The sequence below is a fragment of the Drosophila serrata genome, unplaced genomic scaffold (assembly GCF_035046125.1).
Source record: "Drosophila serrata isolate PLE 108 unplaced genomic scaffold, ASM3504612v1 contig_310, whole genome shotgun sequence".
NCBI classification, from domain to species: Eukaryota; Metazoa; Arthropoda; class Insecta; order Diptera; family Drosophilidae; genus Drosophila; species Drosophila serrata.
The window spans coordinates 352,864-374,801 of NW_028257208.1; the positions used below are offsets into that span (position 1 = coordinate 352,864).

General features: G+C 45.6%; 3 protein-coding genes across 8 annotated transcripts in view; 2 read left to right on the forward strand and 1 right to left on the reverse strand.

Moving 5' to 3' along the window:
* The window catches only part of Mct1 (Monocarboxylate transporter 1), a 30,833-nt gene that overhangs the window by 4,513 nt on the left and 4,382 nt on the right, over positions 1-21,938 (reverse strand). For 2 of the 5 annotated variants that reach the window (XM_086837498.1, XM_086837499.1), the window contains exons 1-6: positions 20,612-21,164; positions 15,422-15,711; positions 14,527-14,646; positions 13,860-14,461; positions 13,591-13,791; positions 13,388-13,513 (exon numbers count right to left, since the gene is read on the reverse strand). In XM_086837498.1, coding sequence (XP_086693624.1) covers positions 13,388-13,513; positions 13,591-13,791; positions 13,860-14,461; positions 14,527-14,646; positions 15,422-15,569 — 1,197 coding nt within the window. In that variant the 5' untranslated portion in view covers positions 15,570-15,711; positions 20,612-21,164. Of the gene's footprint in view, positions 1-9,955; positions 10,497-10,560; positions 10,762-10,835; positions 11,167-13,387; positions 13,514-13,590; positions 13,792-13,859; positions 14,462-14,526; positions 14,647-15,421; positions 15,712-19,436; positions 20,551-20,611; positions 21,165-21,938 lie in introns of those variants that run through there. The other 3 variants (XM_086837495.1, XM_086837497.1, XM_086837496.1) reach the window with 3 other exon arrangements.
* Positions 500-9,330, forward strand: SmydA-8 (SET and MYND domain containing, arthropod-specific, member 8). Of its 2 annotated transcripts, none has more exons than XM_086837500.1 (2): positions 500-2,297; positions 8,694-9,330. In XM_086837500.1, the coding sequence occupies exons 1-2, from the start codon at positions 1,317-1,319 to the stop codon at positions 9,129-9,131; spliced, it is 1,419 nt and encodes a 472-aa protein (XP_086693626.1). In that variant the 5' UTR covers positions 500-1,316; the 3' UTR covers positions 9,132-9,330. The 2 variants fall into 2 exon arrangements, with proteins under 2 accessions (XP_086693626.1, XP_020803443.1); XM_020947784.2 differs by lacking the exon at positions 500-2,297 and adding an exon at positions 4,653-6,609.
* FarO (Fatty acyl-CoA reductase in oenocytes) lies at positions 11,389-13,352 on the forward strand. The gene is made up of 6 exons (XM_020947783.2): positions 11,389-11,962; positions 12,023-12,111; positions 12,181-12,290; positions 12,350-12,920; positions 12,973-13,119; positions 13,177-13,352. The coding sequence occupies exons 1-6, from the start codon at positions 11,480-11,482 to the stop codon at positions 13,265-13,267; spliced, it is 1,491 nt and encodes a 496-aa protein (XP_020803442.1). The 5' UTR covers positions 11,389-11,479; the 3' UTR covers positions 13,268-13,352.

The following is a 21,938-nucleotide window of genomic DNA, read 5'->3' on the forward strand; positions in this document are numbered from 1 at the left end:
AACTTTCCCATGTTAGTTTTTCTAAGGTTAATAAATCTGCATACTCAATTTGAAATGTTAAAAATATTCCAATTTTTTCAATTTTTTTAAATTTTAATGATGTTACCCCTTATAAAATTTGGAAAAAATCGCGAAAATATAGTTGCCTTTCCGATATGGCTAGAAAGATTCGCCTATTGATGCTGATCAAGAATATATACGATTTATAGGGTCGCAAATGACTCCTTCATTGATTAAAATTATATTTTCCTCTGCAAGATTCTTTAAATCAACATTTTTATTTGATAATTTTTTGTTGTAAAATCAATTTTTAAAAAATTCATAACTTTGTCAAAAATGCATTAATTTTAATTCGGAAAGCAGTTCTGTGTCAGTTTTTTGAATGGTAATAAATCTGCATACTCAATTAAAAATGTTAAAATTTTTAATTTTTTATCGATTTTTACAAATATTAACGATGTAACCCCTTATAAAATTTCAAAAAAATTAAAAATTTTTTTTTTCAACCTGAGATGGCTAGAAAGATTCGCCTATTGTTTCTGATCCAGAATATATATGATTTATAGGGTCGCAAATGACTCCTTCACACCGTTACAAGCTTCTGACTAAAAGTGTAATACCCTGCAATACCCCGTGCGAATCTGATTCCCAAATTTGAAAACAATTAAATAAGAAGTTGGGAGTTGTTAAGCAATAACAATCCCAATGCGTTTTTACATCTGGAAAAACTGAGCTTGTGCAACATCAATGTATTGTCAGCAGCAGCGTATGTTGCCCAACATCCTTTTTTAGCCACTTTCTTAAAATTCAAGACTTTGAAACCATTAAAGTTTGCTAAAGATCTTACAAATAGTGCCTAGTATATACTCTTAATGAATATTCCCTATAAATAGGGACGATCTTTAAGATGTATGAGGAACAAATAAATCGAAAATAGGCTCCCGAAAATACAATAATAGCCCATGTTTACATATCTGCCAGCCGCACATCCGCTGGCCGCCCATGTCCACCTCCATGCTCTTGTCCCTGTCCGTGTCCGCCTCCAGCGGGCAGTCGGGAAATCCGAGAGGCAACCCGGCTATAATTAGCCGACACTCCATGACGCCGAGCAAGGCAGAGGCGAACGGTGCGAGTTGAGAGCAAAGAAAAGCGGCAAGAAAAGCGCCGAGAAAAGCGAGGAAACTCGGCCGAGCGGAGAGTTGCCTCGGCGGCAGCGCTTTTAGTTGCGATTCGATAATCGGCGGCATCAAGAGCGGGAGAGTTGCGATTACCCAACGCCACTACGCTGGTCATTCGTGTGCATCCTCAATAACGCCATGTCTCAGAATCCGGTCGTGCCGGAGCTTCCAGCGGTGGATAAGACGCAGCAGGAGCAGGTGCCGGAGCAGGAGCAGGAGCAGGTTTCCAAGTTGCAATTGCAACAGCCGCTGAAGCAGATGACCATTAGCGCCTCTACGCAGGAACTTGCCGAGCTCCTGGACATTCATCTCGGCGCGTTGCGTCCCAAGGAGCCGGCATGGCGGGTGGCCGACTCGCCCATCTCTGGCCGCGGTATCTTCGCCAGCCGGAACATTGAGGCCGGCGAGGAGCTGTTCCGCGAGCACACACTGCTGGTGGGTCCGACGGCGCATCGATCCACGAATCTGCGTACCTGCACGCTATGCTACCGCCTGATACCCGGCACCACGGACAAGGAGGCCCTCTGTCCGGCGGGATGTGGCCTGCCCTTGTGCCTGGCCTGCCGCGATTCGCCGCGCCACGAACTGGAGTGCAAGCTGTTCCGCAAGTGGCGGCCACTGGATCGGGACCGGATCGAGCCCCGTGCTTTGCGCATTCTCAGCGTGGTTCGATGCTTCTTCCTGGACGAGGCGCAAAGGAAGCTGCTCTACGCCATGCAGGCCAATGCCGATCGTTACTACATGAAGGAGGTGGAGCGGGCGGCCGCCTGCTTTGAGCACTTTCCGCGCGAACAGGACATGCTGGACTTCTTCTACCGCACCATCTGCGCCTTCAATACGAATGCCTTTGAGAGTCGTAGCAGCGTAGATGGACATGAGGTTCTGGTCCGGGCGCTATACCCACTGGCCGGGCTCCTCAACCACCAGTGCACCCCGAATGCAGCGCATCACTTCGAGGATGGAGAGACTATTGTGGTGTGCGCCACGGAACGGATACCCGAGGGCGCCGAGATCACCATGTCCTATGCCAAGCTGCTCTGGTCGACGCTGGCCCGGAAGATGTTCCTCGGCATGACCAAGCACTTTATGTGCAAGTGTGTTCGCTGCCAGGATCCAACGGTGAGTTGACCAATGGATCCACGGAGTGGGAGCTGCTGCAGCTGCTTTTTGCTCTCAATTTAGGGGGCCTAAAAGTGGCACAGTCTCTGCGCTGCATCCCCAAAATAGCTTCATCAGCGCCGTCGTAGAAATGTCACCGCCCAGGGGCGTTCGTCGAGGGGATTTATAGCACTCAGCAGTACTTAATAGTTTCGGATACAATTCAAAAAACCCATTAAATAGATGATAATAACAGGGATTCCTCTAGAATCTTACCCATCAAGTGCTGCTTAGTACCCTCACCCGACGACGCTCCTGAGACGTATCTAAAGTGGGTGCCACAGTGACATCCAACGAGCAATTAATCAGCGCGTCCTCAGTGACTGCTTGTGGCGAAATTCAGCAGGGGATTTGGATACTGGCCCTGGCCAGAGAAGCAGCCAAGTGAGTAGAGAGCACCCCCTTTGCATATTCTCTTTCGCAACCAAAAAGGCTCACAGAAGAGTTGTCGAGGACGACAGTTTAGCGAGAGAAGGCATGATCCATATTTGGTTTGTATTAAGGGAGTTCCCCTACCCGATCCCCTTCCAATTCCTACCTTTCCCTTGAGAATGATCTGCACTGTGGAACAATAACCAACTGAAAACAGAACCCATTATCTTTAGGGGCCTGTATATACTGGCATGATCCGCTGCGGGCAGTCTGCCAATGCCCGATGGAGGCGCCCCAACTAGTCCTACATATCATCCTACATCATATATACATATAGACATATATTTGTATATATCTTCTATATCATTCATTCATTCAAACGCTCTGGCAACTGGCACAGAATTCGGTCCGCCGGGGGAGGGCGATGTCATAGATCGCATAGCACGTCAACTGCCCTTTCCCCCTCACCTGTCCACCGCATCTTTGTATCTCTGTATCTTTGTATCTTTGTATCCGCGGTTCTATCGGATCTTCGCAGCTTCGCATATTCTATGCCGCACGTCAATCCACATGAATTTCAATTTCGGTTTGCCTCGTTTTGTGGGCTTTTAAATATAAAATTTGCTCACAAATTCTTTAGAAAACAAAAAGCGACCCACAATGAGGAACATTTTGAGTATTTCGTCTGGCATTATACCCTTTCATTTTCAGAGGGATTTCCGAATATCTTTCAGCTTTTCAATTATATGAAGGGTAACTAAAGTTCCTTCATAATCTCTCTTAAAATTTCATAATGCCCTTATTTAAGATATTTATTGATCGATTTCCATTTAGTTTTCCTTAAGTGTTCTGTATTATTTTCCTGCTCAAAAGGGTATTTTCATAGGCACCTGTCAGTTTTCCCATTACTTTGTTAGTTTTGTTTTGTTTTTTGGAATATTCAACACTCGAGTGTGTGTTGTTTCTTCACTTATTCGATTTTGGGGCAATGAAATTCACATCAAAAGTGAAAATAGATTTTAAATGGAGCCACTGGGTGAGGAGCAGACACTACTATACCATAGTTGCTTGATGGCTTGAGGTTCGTAAAAGATTACAGCTGATTTACGTATGTCCACGGACGGATGGGCTTGCCAGGATTGGCCCAGGAGATTCGGAGTTTGGAGTTCGAAGCTCGGTGCTGGGTGACAACGCGTGACAGTCGTCGCAAAAGGTGAGCTGGTGGGGGTTGTCCTCCATGGTTATGGTGCCATCCCCAACATGGTCGGTCACGTGTCATGCCGCTCACCTCGTTCCGCTCCCATTCGTCCCTGACACGCAACTCCTTTCTGGCCAGCGATGTCTTAATTTATGTCCCAACAACACGCACTGCTTCCAGGAGCGGAGAGGTGCCACCGGAGAGAGATATACACTGGAAGAAAGTAAGCCTAGTCAAAGCGGACTAGTTGGAAGGCGGCCTAAATGGTTCGAAACAACAAATTACATATGATTTAATATCCTAAAGATCCGACACAACATTATAGTTCTTGTTATGATATGTCTGTTGATTTTGTCTGTCTGACTCTTGGCTCTTTCTGGCTCAAAGCTCTTCCTAAATTTAGTCGATTTGTTCTGTCTTTCGAAATGTACTACTATTTTTGAGCAGTGCAATTGTCTGCCACAATAACAGGTATATCAGTGACTCTGCATCTCCACAAATAATTTTTGTCCACCTGCTCAGATTGCCGGAGGGGGGTTGGATATACATATGTATATATTGACTGGAACTGGGACTGGGACCGAGGGTGGGTCTCTGTAGTCCTATGGCTTCGCTTCACTTTATGGCATCCATAACCATAACCAACCGCAGCACATCCACAGCAACAGCCACATGGCAGACACGGAGAGGTGTTTGTCGAGCAAATTGACAGCGGGGAAGCTCTCTTTGATGGCATCGACTGCATCAGTTGGCCGCTTTCTCCGGGCGCTCCTGGCTACGCCGCTGGGCCACCGTTGCCACCGTCATATGCGAATCCAATTGAATGCAACAATACAGCCGCAGGCAGCAGCGCAAATTGAATAAGAGTCAAAAGCAAATCCGCTTTGCGGCGTACCAGCCAAAAGTGGGGCACTTCCGGTTTTCAATTTCGCTTTCAATAGTTATTCATTATACGAATTGAGGGTTTTTATATATCAATTATTGTTGGAATTGGAATTAGTTTTTAATTAAGGAAGGAAATCCGAATTTTGATCGATTTTTATCCAAGATTAATGTCCAATTTCTCTTAAGATTTCATTTGTGGGAACACTGGCTGCGTGTGTGTGTCGGCCGTGTTTTCTGTGTGCGTGTGCGTGTGTGTTGTTGGAAAAAATCATATTTGACTGTTGTCGTTGTTGTCTCTTGTCCCCCACGCCACACACCCCTCTCCACATTCCCCATTCCCCCGTGGCCGCCTTTAATTTGCGTGTGTGTGTGTGTGTGTGTTGTTTCTTTTTTTTTTTAGTTGTCTCTAATGCTCTCCGAGGGCGTCGTCGGCGTTCACGTCATAAGCGTCGCGCTGTCCGTGTTGCCTTCGTAGCTGCTTCTTCAGTCGCCTCTTGTGGCTGTTGCTGCTGTTGTTGCTGCTGCTGTTGCTTCTCTTGTTGCTCGTGCTGTTGTTGGTGTTGCAGGGCCCTGTTGTTGCTGCTGTTATTCTAGCTGTTGCTGCTGCTGTTGCTGCTGTTGTTGCTGCTGCTGTTGTTGCTGCTGCTGTTGTAGCGAGTCATGTTGCTGTTGCTGCTGTCCCTGTGTTTGATATTGTTGCTGCTGTCACCGCCGCTGTTGCTGCTGCTGCTGCTGTTGCTGCTGCTGCTGCCTCTGCCGCCGTCGCTGTCATTCCCGCAGAGCCGCAGCGACCACGAATGCCGCGGAGACATCATCACTCGCTGAGTTGTCGCGCGTCGCGTCGGTTCGCCGCTGTTCCGCCGCCTGACCATGTCCGCCTCCGTCCAAGTGCCAGCGCCGCGCGTCCAAGCGGATACCACAATGGCCGCCATGGTGGCCCACATGGCGCCCTGCCGCAACACCACGCCCGAGCAGCTGGCCCAGCTGATTGATGCGCATCTGGGTGATCTGCGGGAGGAGCAGCCCAACTGGACCATCAGCTCCTCGAAGGTTGCCGGTCGTGGCGTATTTGCCACGCGGGACATTGCCGCCGGCGAGCTGATCTTCCGGGAGCGGGCTCTGGTCACGGGTCCCACCGCGCGCAAGGGCCAGCTGAGCTGTTGCATCTGCTGCCACCAGCCGCTGCCGCAAACGGGCTTCCTGTGCCGGCACCGCTGCACCCTGCCCGTGTGCGAGACATGCTCCGATAGGGAGGAGCACCAGGCGGAGTGCGAGCACTTTCGCCGGTGGCAGCCCAAGGATCTGGACGCAGAGCCGGGACAGGAGCAGGTTAATCCGCTGTCGCTACGCATTCTGACAGCGGTGCGGGTCTTCCACCTGGGCAAGGAGCAGCGTCATCTGGTTGATGCCATGCAGGCGAATGCGGAGCGCGGATATCGCCAGGAGATCATCAAGGCGGCACAGTGCTTCCGCAACTTCCCCACCACGGACCGCCTGTTCATGGATCAGCTCTTTCGCATCGTGGGAGTGCTGAACACGAACGCCTTCGAGGCGCCCTGCCGCTCCGGAGGCCACGAGGTGCTCCTCCGCGGTCTCTTCCCGCTGACGGCCATCATGAATCACGAGTGCACGCCCAATGCCAGCCACTACTTTGACAACGGCCGACTGGCGGTGGTGCGAGCTGCAAGGGATATTCCCAAGGGTGCTGAGATCACCACCACCTACACCAAGATCCTTTGGGGCAACCTCACGCGCGGCATCTTCTTGAAGATGACCAAGCACTTCCTGTGCGACTGCACGCGGTGCAATGATAACACTGTGAGTGTGGGGGGACTTTAAGGACTTTGGGGAATCCTCTGGAGTATCCTCTTGGGAATTTTCTGATTTTTGAGTATTCTCTGTGTAATCCTCTGGCGAATTCTCTTGGGAATCATCTGGAGAATTCTCTGGTGAATCCCTTGTGGAATCCCTCTTGAAATCCTCTGGGGAGTCCTTTGACGAATGCTTGCGGGGAATCCCCTTGGGAATACTTTGTGGAATTCTCTGGCAAATCCTCAGAGGAATCCACTCAGTGAAGCCTTTGCGGAGTCTTCTGGGAAATCCTCTGGTTAAGTCTCTGGAAAATCCTCAGAGGAATTTTGTCGCGAATCCTCTTGGGATTATTCAGAGGAATTATTCCTTGGCTAAGCTTGCTTGTCACGCTACAACTCTTCCTGTGACTCTAATGTGTATTAATCATTTATACATTCTTGACTCATTGTATATATATATCGCTTTGACCCAGGTTTTTCCAACTCTACAAATTAAGTGGGTTTTGTTCGTGAATGTTCAGGAACTAGTATAAGTTATACTCTTATGCATTTTATACGTTTTTGAGATCCCAAACTCCACATTCCTTATAGATAGATTCATAATTAATCCCCAATTGAGATATAGAACCTTATAACTAACTTTGCTGTATATGACTAACTCTAGATGATGCTTGATAATTGAGGTTTACTTAATATTATTATAACTCCTAGTAGTTCTTTCCATAATTTAAATCTACTTTCGGTAGTATACACCTTTCTCTAATCCAGTTCTCAAGATCAATGCTCTAGCAACTAATGATGACTTCCAGCACATATACCTCATCCCATTTCTATATGCTACTCGATAATAAGTTTTCTGGTTTCTTCAGTTATTTTCCCCTCAACATTTATACATAAAACAGATACATATCTGATTTGTTATATCCGTTCGATACTCCACAACCCATGAAACGGCCCTGTGAGAACCTCGTCATCAGGCGACCTCAAGAAGCAATTATTGAAATCTGAAAAGCATATTTCACTTGAATCCCAACGAAATTTTCTTGGCCCACAGAACAACGTCGCTCTCCCGTATATATTATGTTGGTTCGCATGAATATCTATCTATATCTATTTATGCTCATAATGCCGTGGCCATGCCGCACTCTCGCACTCTCCCAAACCGAATCCGTATCCAAATCCGATCTGGTGGATACGGTGAATAATGGCCTCTGGGGTTGGCATTGTCCCCCCGCTGCCCCTGCTGGCCAGGCCACCTGACACAAATGCGTTCCCTAATTAAATTAGTTCTATGATTTGCATCAAGGGGGAAAGGCGGAGGGCGGAGGGCGGAGGGCAGAGGGTGGTGATTGGTGCCTGGTCACTAAGTGGCTAAAAGTTTGGCCAAACAAAAACATCAAGAGAGTGAACCAGAGTGAAGGGAAATGGAGTCAGTGTCAGGAGTTAAATGGGTTGTATATGGGTTGGGTGAGAGTATCGGAAAGGCTATGTAATCCAGAATAATTAGATTCTAGATTCTATTTTGGTTTATCTTTAGGAATATATAAATTTGGTAGATATTTTATATTTTGGAATAACAGAAATCTCGAATAAACAAGGGAAATAATCTGCAAATACCATCACTTCCTAAACAAAATCGAACATTTCTATACGTATTACACATTTATGGTAACTTCAAATGTTTTCAAAAAACCCCTTACTATATAGGTAATTAAAAGGAACTATTAAGATATGTACATATCTTCGAAACGCCTATTGATAGACTTTTATAGAAAAATGCCTGTTTTCCTAGATGTATTATTAGAAACCCGGAACATATAGTAATATAAATAGAAATATTGATTCTGAATATGTGTTCAATATATCCAAGTTCCCTGTGCTACTAACCTCTGCACCGCATACAAAAACCCGCCTAAGCTTGACCCACATACCGATCATATGCATAAACAAATATGATAATGCATTCGATTCTCATATCGAGTTCATTGGACCGACCAAGAACGCCTTGAAGTGACAGAGGTGGCCCTGCATAAGTTAGACCTCCGGAAACCAGCCAACCCACTGATCCTGCTCCACTGATCTCATTTGCAGGAGAACGGCACCTACTTGTCGGCTCTGTTCTGTCGGGAACAGGGCTGCCGGGGACTGGTCATTCCCGTCCAGACCCGTACCCTGCAGCCGGACTGGCGCTGCCTCACCTGCGAGAATGTCTTCCCGCACGCAAAGATGGCACGTTACCAGGACTTTGCCCTCAATACCATCAACAATCGGATCAACTCGTGCAGCGTCCAGGACATGATCCACTTCATCAATGAGCTCTGTCCGCGCTTCTGCCCGCCCTCGAACTATGTGCTCATCGAGGCCAAGCTGAATGTCATCTGGCGGATGACCCGCTTCGACCGAGACCAGTACACCCCAGAGGAGATGGCCCATATGGATCGGTATCGCGAGGATGTCCTGGCCATACTGCATAAGCTGGGTGCCGGCGAGTGTACCCTGAAGAAGCTAATCACCGAAGAGATCCCATGAGACAATGATGATGATGATGACGATGCATTGGCTCTGTGAATTCACTGTTCTCTGTTAATATATTTATTTTTTTTCGGCGTGATTGTGTGAGAGTGAGTGGAGTTGTTTGAATGAGCGGGGTCTAACCCAAACCCCATTGTTGTTAATCTACTTGTTAACTTGTAAGGCAAACAATAAAACACCGAGCTATTATCCAAAACTTGTAAACATCTACAAAATCAATTGAGAAGAGAGAAAGCCAGAAGCCACACAATTTCATGCTTAAGTAGAGAAAGCAAATCTTAAGCTAATCCTCTCCTGAATCCATCCAGTTCTTTGGGAACTGTCAGTCCAACCAGCCGCAAAGATTGTCGCCCGGCGATTGACCAACAAAGTTGAAAATTGGCCCGCTACAAAGTCGTCAGAGTGTGCTCTATGGCAGCTTCTATAGTCTAAAGAATCTCGTCTAGATTCCTCCGATTCTTTTGGCAAGCATTATAATAATTATCGGGCCCATCTCTTGGCGCAAGTCAACTACGAAAATTATCTATATTGCATCGTGATTTATGGTAAATAAACAAGCCGAATGAGCGATAATATGACTTTTGCAAACAGTGCGAACCGAAATACATTTATAATTCATTATCAGCTGCCCGAGATCGCCAGAGATACATATGTATATCTTCCTCTTAAGTTGGATTCATAAAGAGCTGTAAAGACTTTGAATGTTTCCACTTTACCTCAGCTGAGGCAGTTCCCACAAGGAGCCTGTCCTGGCTGGGGCTAATCGATTCTCAATACGAGTGAGAGACCCTCGCATGGGGGGTTCCCCTTAGTGGTTCTCGTTGTTGTACAAAAAGCTTTCTTTAATGGCGCATAGAGCGGGGACACACACACACGCACAGTCATAATGGAATAATAATAATTTCTCTAGTACAATTTGCATATGAATTCACATACTTATATATGTTATAGATACATATATAGGTTAACATTTGCATGCATTACTTGCCAAGGGAAAGGGTAGTCAAGGGTCAAGGGTAGTTGCCTATACATTAATAATCGTATATGCTATATCTTTTACATACATACAGGTCTGACCTAGGTCTAGGACTTAACAACTACCAAGTACAACATATATACATTTATATATGCTTTACAATTGAAAAACAAAAAAAAAAAAAACAAAAAAAAGAGAGGGGAAACCGAACAAGTCATGGGACTAACTTAAAGACATATGCTCCGCATGGGCCTTCTGCTCCGACTTGCGGGCCTGGAGCCGCTGCAGCGGCGGAATGGCAAACATCACCAGGCCACTGATGCCTATCATCAGACCGGCCATTAGGAAAGCCGGCGAGTACGAGTTCGTCAGATCGTACATCCAACCTGGCAAGGATTAAGGGGAACTAGTTAAATTGAAACTTTCATGGAAACTTTCAGCAAAACCCACCTCCAATCGGGGGACCAATGAAGCTAGCAATGCCCTGGAAGAGCAGCAGCAGGCCAAAGGCATTGGTCAACTTGTCCAGACCCAGCAGATCCACCAGAATGACCGAGGTCAGGCCCACATAGGCTCCGATCGTGAAACCAAAGGCGGTGCAGTAGAGGGTCAAAGATCTATAGTCATGGCACAGGGGCACCATCACAGTGGCTGGAAATGTGGAGACGAAATAATGCGGTAACGATCATTCTGATCAGTAGCTGGATTTCCCAGAGGCAACTCACCCACGCCGCAGGCGGTCAGGCACAGATTGTAGACCAGCAGTCGGTTCACCCATGGCTTATCCGATATGTAGCCCAGGACAATGCGACCCACCGTATTGGCCACTCCAATGGTGGCTATCAGGTAGCTCGCCTCCGACTTGGTTATATTCAGAGTCTCGGCATAGGCTGCCACATACAAGTATGGGACATTGAAACCGATGCTTGTGCAGAAATTGGACACCGAGAAGATCACAAAGATGACGTCCTTCAGCAGCGAAAAGTTCATCATTTCGGCGAACGTGTCGCGGGTCTCCTTGGAGCAGGTGATGCAGCCACAGCATTTGGTCTCCTCCTAGAATGGGGCATAGCAGAGGAAAAGCTAGAACTAGTTTGACCCACGACTAATGGAGTTAACGGTCACAGCCATCCGCGTGTTTGTCCGACGCAGTGGCCGAGACCCATGCCAAGTGCGAAATTAACATGCATGTGGAGGCTCATGTTAGTCAAATGATGGGCAATGAATATGCACGGAACGATAGGACAAAAGCCATATGACTGTCGGACCCAAGGGACCAGTGCTGAGTCCGCTCTGGTCGGTAGCACAGACCCACGGAACACGGAACATAGAACATAGAACATAGAACACGGAGCACGGAGCACGGAACATGGAAGCCTTCTACGAGGATAGCGAAATATTCGTGACGGGCGGTTCGGGCGTGGTGGGCAAGGCTCTGATCGAGAAGCTATTGCGATCCTGCAACGTCCGCCGCATCTACGTCCTGCTGCGACCGCGGCGCCAGCTAACGGCGGAGCAGAGGCTGATTCGGCTGAGGCAGGCCACCATCTTCCATGTGCTGGCCGTGGAAAAGCCTGAGGCACTGGATAAACTGGTGGCCGTACAGGGGGATGTCTCTCTGCCTGGTCTGGGCATTGATCCCGAGATGATCCAGCGCATGAGGAATGTCTCCCTGGTCTACCATTGTGCGGCCACCGTGCGGTTCGATGAGCCACTACGCGTGGCCCTGCGGCTGAACGTCGGTGGCACTCTGGAGGCCATCAAGTTCGCCGAGGGCCTGACCGGTCTGAGGGCCTTTGTGCACGTGTCCACGTTCTATAGCAATCCCTACCTGAAGCGCGTGGAGCCCAAGGTGCGTGACTCTTCCTTGGACATGCCTTCTCTATTTTTTTGTTATCCTTGATACATGCAGTACTACTCCTCGCCCATGGACTGGCGGCTGTGTCTGCGGCTGCTGGACGAGGTGCCGGACGAGGAAATGCTTAATGCCTTGACGCGCAAGTAAATCGGGACTCCGGCAGAGAACTCAAAGAACCTCCTGAGCCTGACACATTCAACTTTCTCCCACAGGTTGATTGTGGGCTTCCCCAACACCTACACTTTTACCAAGAACCTGGCCGAGTCCCTGGTGAATGACTATCGTCATCGCCTGCCAATGATTGTGTATCGTCCCTCAATAAGTTAGTCACCTTCCAACTCTAATCCTGATTCATGATCCCTAATCCCTGATCCTCTTCAGTTCTCTTCGCTGTGGAGGAACCCTCGCCCAGTTTCTCGCCCTCACTGACGGGCGCCATGGGTCTGTTTGCATTGGTGGGCGCCGGCATCTTGAAGACCGTGTATCTGAGCAAAGAAGTCCACCTGGATATAACGCCCCAGGACGTGAGCATCAAGAGCATACTGTGCTATACGAAGCATGCCTACGAGATCTACCAGCAGGGTCCGCCCGCTGAGCTGCCGGTGTACCTATCCTCCTCCTGCCACCATGTGCCGCACACGTTCATTCAGATGGCCAAGCAAATGGATGACCTGAATCTGTGGCAGGATGCGCCCTTTCAGAAGAACCTAATGATACCAGGCTGCCACTACACGGACAAGCGATGGGTCTACCAGTTCCTGGTCTTCACCAAGCAGATCTTGCCCGCTCTCATCATTGACCTGCTGCTGAGGATCTTTGGCCAGAAGCCGCAAATAATGGGTGTGGTCAGAAAGGGCTATCAGACGCTGGAGGTGATGACGCCCTTTATGTTTAACAATTACGATAGCCCCGGTATGTCGCTCAAGGACACGTTGACCGCGGAGAACAAGGGGTGAGTGACAGGATTAAAGGTTTCAGCTACTTTTCCAAACCCTCTCCATCAGCACCGCTTTCAATTTTGATGCCTTCAACGAAACGGATATCCATGCCCAAGTCATCAGCACTAGCAGGACCATGTTGCACAGCATTCGAACCCATCTGCTTCACGAGGACCCAAAAACCTTGAAACGCTCAAAGATTATCCTAAAGACGTGAGTAGCGAGTATATCCGTGGTGTGATTTAAACAGTAAAAATCCTGTTTCCGCAGCAAGGTGATTCTCTATCAGGCCTTCCGGCTCTTCCTGCTTTACAAGCTCATCCGCTGGCTCTGGGGCAGATACATGGGACAATTCGTCTAGGTCTTAAACCACTTTCCTACCTCCCATTTCTTTTTTTTGTGCAAATCCTAGACTAGGACCAGTAATAAAGCCCTTTCCAGATCCGAGATTATGAATACCTTACTTCCCCCAAGTACTCACCATATTCTGGGATAGATTGTTGTTCTGACGCAGTGATCCGTATCGCTTGATTACTCCCGAACCGGACATGGAGCGGTTTAAATCATTCCTTGAGCTCACATAGTCGGGCAGATTGTGCAGGGATCCCTAAAAGGAGGAGGGGAAAGGCAGATGGCAGATACTAGATGAGTTTGGGCAATGTCTTGGGTGAAGGACATCCGCACCTGGTAAAGGGCATCCGGACGGTACATGGTACCGCTGGCACTCCGCTCGCGATGGGCATCCTTAAGCGGTGTCAGCTGCAGCTGACTGTGGAACTTGCGGGCAATGTCATCATTGCTGGTGCTCTTTACCACCACCGACGTGGGTGGAGTGACCAAGGTGGGTCCCTGCTGGCCATTGATGGCTCCATTCGAGTTGTTGTTCTGTTGTGGGGAAGACAGAAAGACAGTTAGAACTGATTCTATGAATCCTTTGCTTGGGCAACTCTCACCAAACTGGGCTTGAGGTTGTGTCCGACGCTATTGGAGCGACAGAGAGCTCCGCCCGTCTGCGGTGTATCCGTGCGCTGTGGTAACTGTAGGTACTGGTCCTTGGGCAAGATCTTCAGCGGCTCCAGTTCCGCTGGCGTAGTATTCTGATCTATAATGGCCGACTTTTTGCCCAACTTTGGTGTGCTGGGCGTATTTGGCGGCGTCTGCGGCGCCGTCTCCACTTCCAGCGGTCGGAACATGGCCCCAAAGATGATGCAGTTGAGCACAATGCCGCCGATAATGAGCATCGCACCGCGCCAGCCGTAGTTGCCAATCAGATACTCCGTTAGCGGTGCAAAGACAAAGGTGCCAAATCCCGAACCGCATACGGCAATCCCCGTAGCTAGAGATCGCTTTGCCTCAAAGTACTGCGTCACGCTCACAATTGCTGGCAGGTAGATCAGGCCGAAGCCCAGACCCGTGCCGAAGCCAATGGTGATGATCAGCGTGAGCACATTCTGGGCGAACATGCTCACGATGATGCAGCCGGCGGCCAGAATGGAACCCGCTATGGTCACCGCTCGACAGCCGTACCGATTGACAAACGACGAGCTGATGGGACCTGCAAGGAATCAAGGATTAGAAGGAAGCTTCTTTAATGGAGATTTTGAGAGGATTGCCACTCACCCGAAGAAAAGGTCACGCCCACCATTATGGAGGCTATCCAGGCTGTATAGCCCTTGCCCTCGTTGAAGTATTCCAGGAACTCATTGTAGAAGATGCCAAAGGAGTAGGTCATGCCATCGGCTGCAAAAAAAGATCGAGATATTTAGTATGGGTTTATTGCGAGTGCCTGAAAGTAGGCTCGAGATCGGGGCCCGGAAAACTGGGCACTGGACACTGTGCCATAAATGAGTTTAGTTGGGCAATTAATTACGACTCCCAAATTGGATCAAGATCCCCGGCGTGGCCATAGATCTCCGCCCGCCGTCTGCCACTACACATTGTCCCGTGGCAATTACAAATGCCAGGAGATAAGATTAGATGTCTCCGTTTCGGCTTCGGTCACAATTATCATCCAATTGATAGATGTATCGGCTCAAGTGGCAACTGTACACCACACTCTAGGCCACTCGCACTCCCCGTAAATCAGCTCCGTGGCTCGGATCGGTTTCGGGTATCAGGTATCAGGTATCAGGCATTAGGATTGGTACCTTGTCGATAAGACTTGCTCCTAATCTAACTCTGATTTTGCAACGATTAGGGTGCGTAGCGCTGGCCCAAAAGTATTTACGATTGCCGCCCCCCGACTGCAACCGTCGCCTCCAACTTGGGTTGCCGGGTCAGTCCAAGGCCGGCAAGGTGTTAGATTTATGGCAGCCGTAAAAGGCGTAACAGACGCGCACATGGTTAGCTGGTTAACTTGCTTGGTTACCCAACGCCAGAGTGAGCGATTGAGTCAAAGAACCGAATGACTAATTAATGTTTTAAACAATTTGTGGGTGGAAATACTTTTAAAATGCGCTCAAAAGTAGGTGAGTCCTGCTTTTGGGCACCTTTTCAAGTAATTTCTCATACTTACTGACTATGTGTATCATGAAGGAGCCAAAGACCACCACCCAGCCCCAGCCTCCATCCGGCGGCGTGGGCTGTGGCTCCAATTCCATCTCGCATGGCTGCTGTTGATGCTGCTGCTGGGATTTTCTGCGTGCCGGAGGTCCGTGAACCATTTTGTTGTCTTGGCCAGGCGGAATATGTGCGATGTGTTATATATAAGAGTGGAAACCGGACAAAGCTCTCCTTTTGCAGTTGATATATATCCTATATCCTATGTCCTGGGTCTCCCTACAGCTGCTGCATGTTGCGCCAGAACTGAAATTATAACAATAGATTAATTTAAAATATAAAAGTAATGAGGGAAAGTTACTATTAATCCCAAATGCTAGGTTCTTGGTCGCTCTGGAGCCATGGGATTAATAATAACAATCAATTAATTCAAAAATAAAATAGTAATTAAGCAAAAACACGTGATGCAGAGGATGTTGCTGGTGTTCGCTTGTTGTTGCCTAGTGTCTGCCTTTGGGCTTATCAGTGGACTCGGCTCAGCCGAAAATACATTGAACTTGCCAAGTGCTAAAAGGAAAACAAATCAAAACAGATTGCTTCTATGTATAACATTTGGAAACGTATCATACACAGCAATCGAGGAGTTCCTCCGGTTCTCTGGTTATTTCACAATTCAATCTGGACTTAAAAACAACCTACATTCTTAGCCTTATTCATAGAGACTTTCAAGTTTAATGTAATTACTCAGAACACTTCCTGTTTTTCTAGACTCTCCTCCCAATAGGTTCCTCCAATTAATGGCTCATTTTCCACATTAATTAAAATAACACATTTGCGTTAATCATTACGAAAAACTGGGTTAAAAAATCGCTGATGCTGACAAATATAAAGCAAAGTCATTGTTTGTGCCTGCTACAGACAGGCAATGGTTAGCGCTCTATGTGAATGTGTTTTTCTTATAATTAATATTTTTTGAAAATAAGTTAAATTTAGAAGCGAACTTGTTTTCAATAAAGACACTCTCAGCCTGGAGAGACAAGGGGAAGCTGGGAGGCCTAGAGACTTCGATGCGAAAAAACCAAATCAAAGCAGTTATCAGGCTTTCAGTGACCCAACGACCCCGCCACCTCCTGTCTGCTCCCCCGTGGAACCCCGCCCACATTTGCTAAACGCAATGCTTATCGCCACCGTTATTTCCACTGAATTCCGCTTACATTTCCATTGTACATCTCCCGCTCAGGAGCCTCCGGGAGCTGGAGGAGCTCTCTCCCATCGACGTATGTGCTCATGGGGACGTGGCTTATCATCTCCAGCGTGGCCACCCGACTTTTAACGATCTATTGAGCTCTATTTGCCATTCAGACCCCCCAGCGATCATCACATCGTCAGCGGAAAGTCTTTCGTTTATACTGTGCGTCAAAGTCAGGAAATAACTATTTATATAGTTTATAATTTTAGAAGAATGAAGAACAAAGTTGGGGGCAAGCCTAAGCTGATGTATATAAATTAATAATAAATAAAATACCAATTGGATTTGGGAATGTAAGACTGTATATTCGTGTGAATCTTTTCTGGTCTAAACCTCTGGGGGCACCACTTCAGACGGCTCTAATCAGTGGCCAGAGGTGCGAATTACTTTCGTTTATTATTCTGTTGTTCTTCGCATTCTCACCAGCTGCACCGCTTAGAGATATAGAACATATAGAATATATATTATATAGAGGCAATATGCGTTGGTATCTTAAGCAGTGCTGCCCCTGCAAAAGTGAAAACAAAGCGTAAAAAGTTGCAACAATGCCGCATGATAATTGTGAAGTGATAAAGCAGATGGATTCCAGGGGAGGATTCGGATTCGGATTCACATTCGGAGGCAGTGCACTCCACAGCTCTGAACAAAAACAAACAACATATGCGTCGCGTCTCACTTTTGTCCAAAGTCATGTGTGTATTATCGGAGAATAGCATACAATAAATACAATGAAAGCAAAAGAATACAAAAGCTAAAACTCGACCTAAAATTGATTAGCGGCAAAGCACACAATCGGGACAATAACATGTAGCATATAGCATATACATGTACCATCCTCCATGTATACCAAGAACAACAGGAAACGCATCCAGAGCGCTGCTCCTACATTTCCATGTTCCTAGAGCATTATGATTCATCGGTCGGCGGTCGGTTCTTTTGTGCAATCAAAGACAATTAAAACAATACAAATCAAATCAAAATTCAGAACATTTTTGGTATTATCACACTGGGATTGTGAGGGATGTGAGGGTATAGGAGGAATGCTCCGGATATAGATAGTTGGGCCAAGTGGCGACCGTGACATTCAGGCGTTTCATTCCCTCTAATCGCCGACAAAGAGATTGCGCATACGCACCGTGTGCGTTACATGCCAAGTATTTGTTTAAATATATGAGTACATTAATAATTATATTATAGCAGAGAATCCGCCCACTTGACCAACCGAAGCTAATTCCAACAAAGAAACAATAGACTTTGCTTTCAGCTAGTCTAAATGGGAATATATGGACTATATACCAGAGCATATGAAAATCAGAGGGGAAGAGATAAAGAAGAGGTTCTACTCTCTCAATCTATTTCCCAATTTGATTACCCCTTAAAACTGTAATTAATTTAATTGATTTCATTAATTAATTCACTTAGTTAAGCATTTAGTTGCATAGATTATACCATCCCCTCTTATCGGTAATGGGAACTTTCTGGGATTTGTATATCTACTTAGGAACTACTTGAACTGAGCCATCAAACCAGTTAGCAACTCAACTAATTTGTAATCGGTTATTTTCTGCTCCGTTTATCTTGACCAGCCACAAAATAAACAGTAACAATAACAATAATTATAACAATACAATGAGCATATTATCATTATCGCTGGATGCACTCGTCCAGCGGATGGATGGGTGCGCTGCGATGGGACTTTGCCTTGACCCATCTACGGCCGATGAGTGTGTTATGTATTACGTGAGTGTATTCATGATGTTCATGATGTGGGTGTGATGAGTGTGTGTCTGCATGATGTGGTGTGATGATGAGTGTGTGTAAATCGAGTGATAGCCGAAAAAAGAGGAGAATGGGGCTAAATGTGCGCAGTAAGGAAAATGCAATATCAGCAGCAACACGAACTGTGGAACATTGGCGCTCTATTACACGCAGAGAAAATATTGACACTGCCCAATTTAGACTATTAAATACTGATAATTTAAACAAAATTAAGTCTCTAAACAAGAACAAGCGATTAAAGCGAAAGTGATATGGTAAATCTATATACTATCGGGAAATATATTGGGTATTAGTTGCTAACCAAATAAATTAATTCGGTAAATATTGGAACATCTAATAAAACACTTTACAAAAGACTTTGTAATATAATCTTAAAGTTTAAATTCATTTTGCCCATATTGATTATAAATTATAGATTACTTATCTAGTTTCAAACTAGTTTTAATACCATTATATGGTATTAAAGTTTTAGTTAGAAGCTTAAAAATATGTCAAGGAGTCATTTCCGACCCTATAAATCATATATATTCTTCATCAGCATCAACAGCCGAAGCGATTTAGCCATCTCCGGCTGAAAAAAAAACATTTCAAGTTTTTTCAAAATTTTATAAGGGGTTACATCGTTAAAATTTACAAAAAAAAACGAAAAAATTTTTAATTTTTTTAAATTTTAAATTGAGTATGCAGATTTATAAACCGTCAAAAAACTAACACAGGAATGTTTACCGAATCAAAATTAATGCATTTTTGACTTAGTTATGCGATTTTTAAGCTTTGAATAGACGACAAGAAATACTTGATATTATTATCAGGTATTACTAGACCCCAATTTCTCTCCGTGCTTCCTCCACTTGGTGCCGGCTGCCCACCAAGATTGCAGTCACTTTGGGTAACCCACAAAGTGTCGTTGAACCACGACCAGCAGCAAAGTAAACAAATGCCGCTTGCCAAAAAGCGATATCGAAGGTGATGATGATAGAGAACAAATGCCAAAGTGATTCACCTGCTGCTGCGGGTATCCACGAGCGACGAGTATCGATCATTCGCCTCCAGTGGGGGCCACTCCTTGAGGAGCTCCTTAATAAGCACTTGAGTAATTACGCCCATCCATGGAGGTGTACCCCGGGGGGATTAATTAAGGCCGGTATCTCTACTTGTGTGTGTCTCTGTCGCCTTTGTCCCTGTCCGTGTCCCTGGTGCTGGCACAGATTTATGGCTGCAGTTATCCTTGCCCGGTTCAAACTGCATCTCCCTTCGCACTTTGTTTATTATGAAATTAATTCACTTTGCTTGGCACTAAATGAATTTTCAGCCTTTGCGGTCACGGATCTTAATTGCCGTGGCCTTGGACTCGGTCTCGGATTCGGATCTGGATTTACTTTCCCCCTTGGCCCTATCCAAGGCCATTGAACCGGTATGGAGGTCAGGGAAATGGACTCTAAGGCCAAGGATATTTGGATTTCGGGTTGTCAGGGCAACCATTGCCTAACCGAGAGTTGTTTTCATTGATTATCCTCAGCTCGGTAGCTTTGTTTGCTTTTTTAAACGAAATCAGATGCCTAAATTTATAAATAAGTTAAATAAATTAAAGTGTAATGACTTTAATGCTAAAATTTAGAATCTTATTATTATTTCCTATATAGTAAAGAGCCCTCTTCTAGAATCTAGAGCCTATATAGTAGAACTTTAGAACCCTCAGATTTCTCCACTTTTCCACCTTGTACTCTTTATTATTTGTTCACATTGCTGGAGATTAAAGCTCCCCTTTTTTCCCCCGATTCTCTCCCTCCATCAATCTTTCTCAACGATCTTGTCAACATTGCCTTAGACCTGGAACCTTCGATTTAGTCAATATCAGTATCAATATTGGGATTATCAGGGCCAAGTCAGTAGACCGATAAATGGGGGATAACAGACAAAGGCAATGCACTTTCGCTCCCACGTTCTTTTCTTTCAAAAGCAACAAGTAAATAGAAAAAAAAACAAAACCAAAAATAAAAAGAAAATCTTTTTAAAAATAGTTTCTAAGAGAATGCGCCCGATTTTTGGGTGTTTTTCTTTCAGAATCTCTCCAGTTCCAGATTGCAGTTTTTTAAACCATAAATCGGAGGAGAGAACTGATCAAATATAACATTATATACACATAAGCCGTGAAATCCTTATCGGATCCAGACTTACCTCTAGGATTGCTTTTATTTTAAAATTAATTTACTGCTGCACTCTTTGCTCTGTTGCCTCTTCCTTTTTGGTTTTTTGTTTTGCGTTTGCGCTTAATTAGTTTATATTATTTTCGCGAGTGCTAAATTTTTTTTACGACTTTGTTGACAATTTTTATTCTTGGCGTTGCAGTTACAGTTACAGTTACAGCATTTCCAGATTATGAATTGCACTCTGGGATCAATGGGGGTTCCAGTTCCAGTTAGTGGGAACACGCCGCCTTGGATTGTCCAGGGATAACGGTAAAATATGCACGGTATTAGCTTCTGATTCGCGAATAACTAACGGTACTCTGCTTATGTTATTTATTCTTGATTCCCGGTAACTTTTGCCTTGTGGCTTTGCTGGGCGAGACGCAACCGATGTCGCTGTTAGCAGGCAACCAAATAAAATTAAATGCGAGCAAAAGTAAGAGCAAAATGCCGAGAGGAGGAAGAAGCTCCCGAGGAACGGTTAACAAATAAAGAAGCACAAGAAGCTCTCTCTCTCTCTCTGTGGGCTCTAACTGTGCCAGTCTCTCTTCTTATCAGTGGTCACTTGTGCTGGAAGAGATAGAGAGCGAGCGTGAGTGAGTGAGGGAGCGAGAGAACGTGATCGGAGTCAATCCGCCAGCGAATTATAGAAACCTTATCAGTTTTATAATTTTTCTACAGGTTTTTTTTTCCTTTTTGTGATTTCCAATTGTTGTCCACCAGCAAATAACACCGTGTTCGATGGCTCGGCGGCACCAAGGGAAGGGGCAGGCGAATATGAATATGGGGCTTACGCCTTTCTGGGCTTAGTGTTAAATATTAATTAACAAATTTGCTCGAGTTGAACTGTGCGTAAAACGAAATCACAACGGTCATATAAAGAATAATACAATCATAACAAAAAAAACATTGTGTGGAACAATCGAGTAGAATAATTGATACCCTCTCCTCAAAAGAGTTTTATGTTTTGGTATTTTTTATCATTCTATAATGAAATATACTTTTATCGAAAGACTGACTATACTTTATGCATCTCTAAGTTAGCATAAACTAATATCTTATAAAACGTATAATCAATTTAATTGATTCTCTAAATATACCTAGAAATGATCGATAAATCATTTTAAGTTTAAAATTGTTATGCTTTCCCACATATCTCAACTAAAAAAGTGCATTGAGAAACCCATGGATAGTAGATAAAAATCCCACCTAAACTCATACTGTGGGATTATTTTTTATACTCCAATTTAGCTTTCAGCATTTTTATTGCAATTGAAGCCATAAAATGGGAAGAAGAAAGAGCACGTCCTATCATT

Bases quoted from the DNA above. Each gene is read 5' to 3' on its own strand.
- SmydA-8 (XM_086837500.1), top strand. From the start codon at position 1,317: ATGTCTCAGAATCCGGTCGTGCCGGAGCTTCCAGCGGTGGATAAGACG. The intron at 2,298-8,693 runs GTGAGTTGACCA...TCTCATTTGCAG, and splicing joins TTCGCTGCCAGGATCCAACG to GAGAACGGCACCTACTTGTC.
- FarO (XM_020947783.2), top strand. From the start codon at position 11,480: ATGGAAGCCTTCTACGAGGATAGCGAAATATTCGTGACGGGCGGTTCG. The intron at 12,921-12,972 runs GTGAGTGACAGG...CCTCTCCATCAG, and splicing joins TTGACCGCGGAGAACAAGGG to CACCGCTTTCAATTTTGATG. The intron at 13,120-13,176 runs GTGAGTAGCGAG...CTGTTTCCGCAG, and splicing joins TCAAAGATTATCCTAAAGAC to CAAGGTGATTCTCTATCAGG.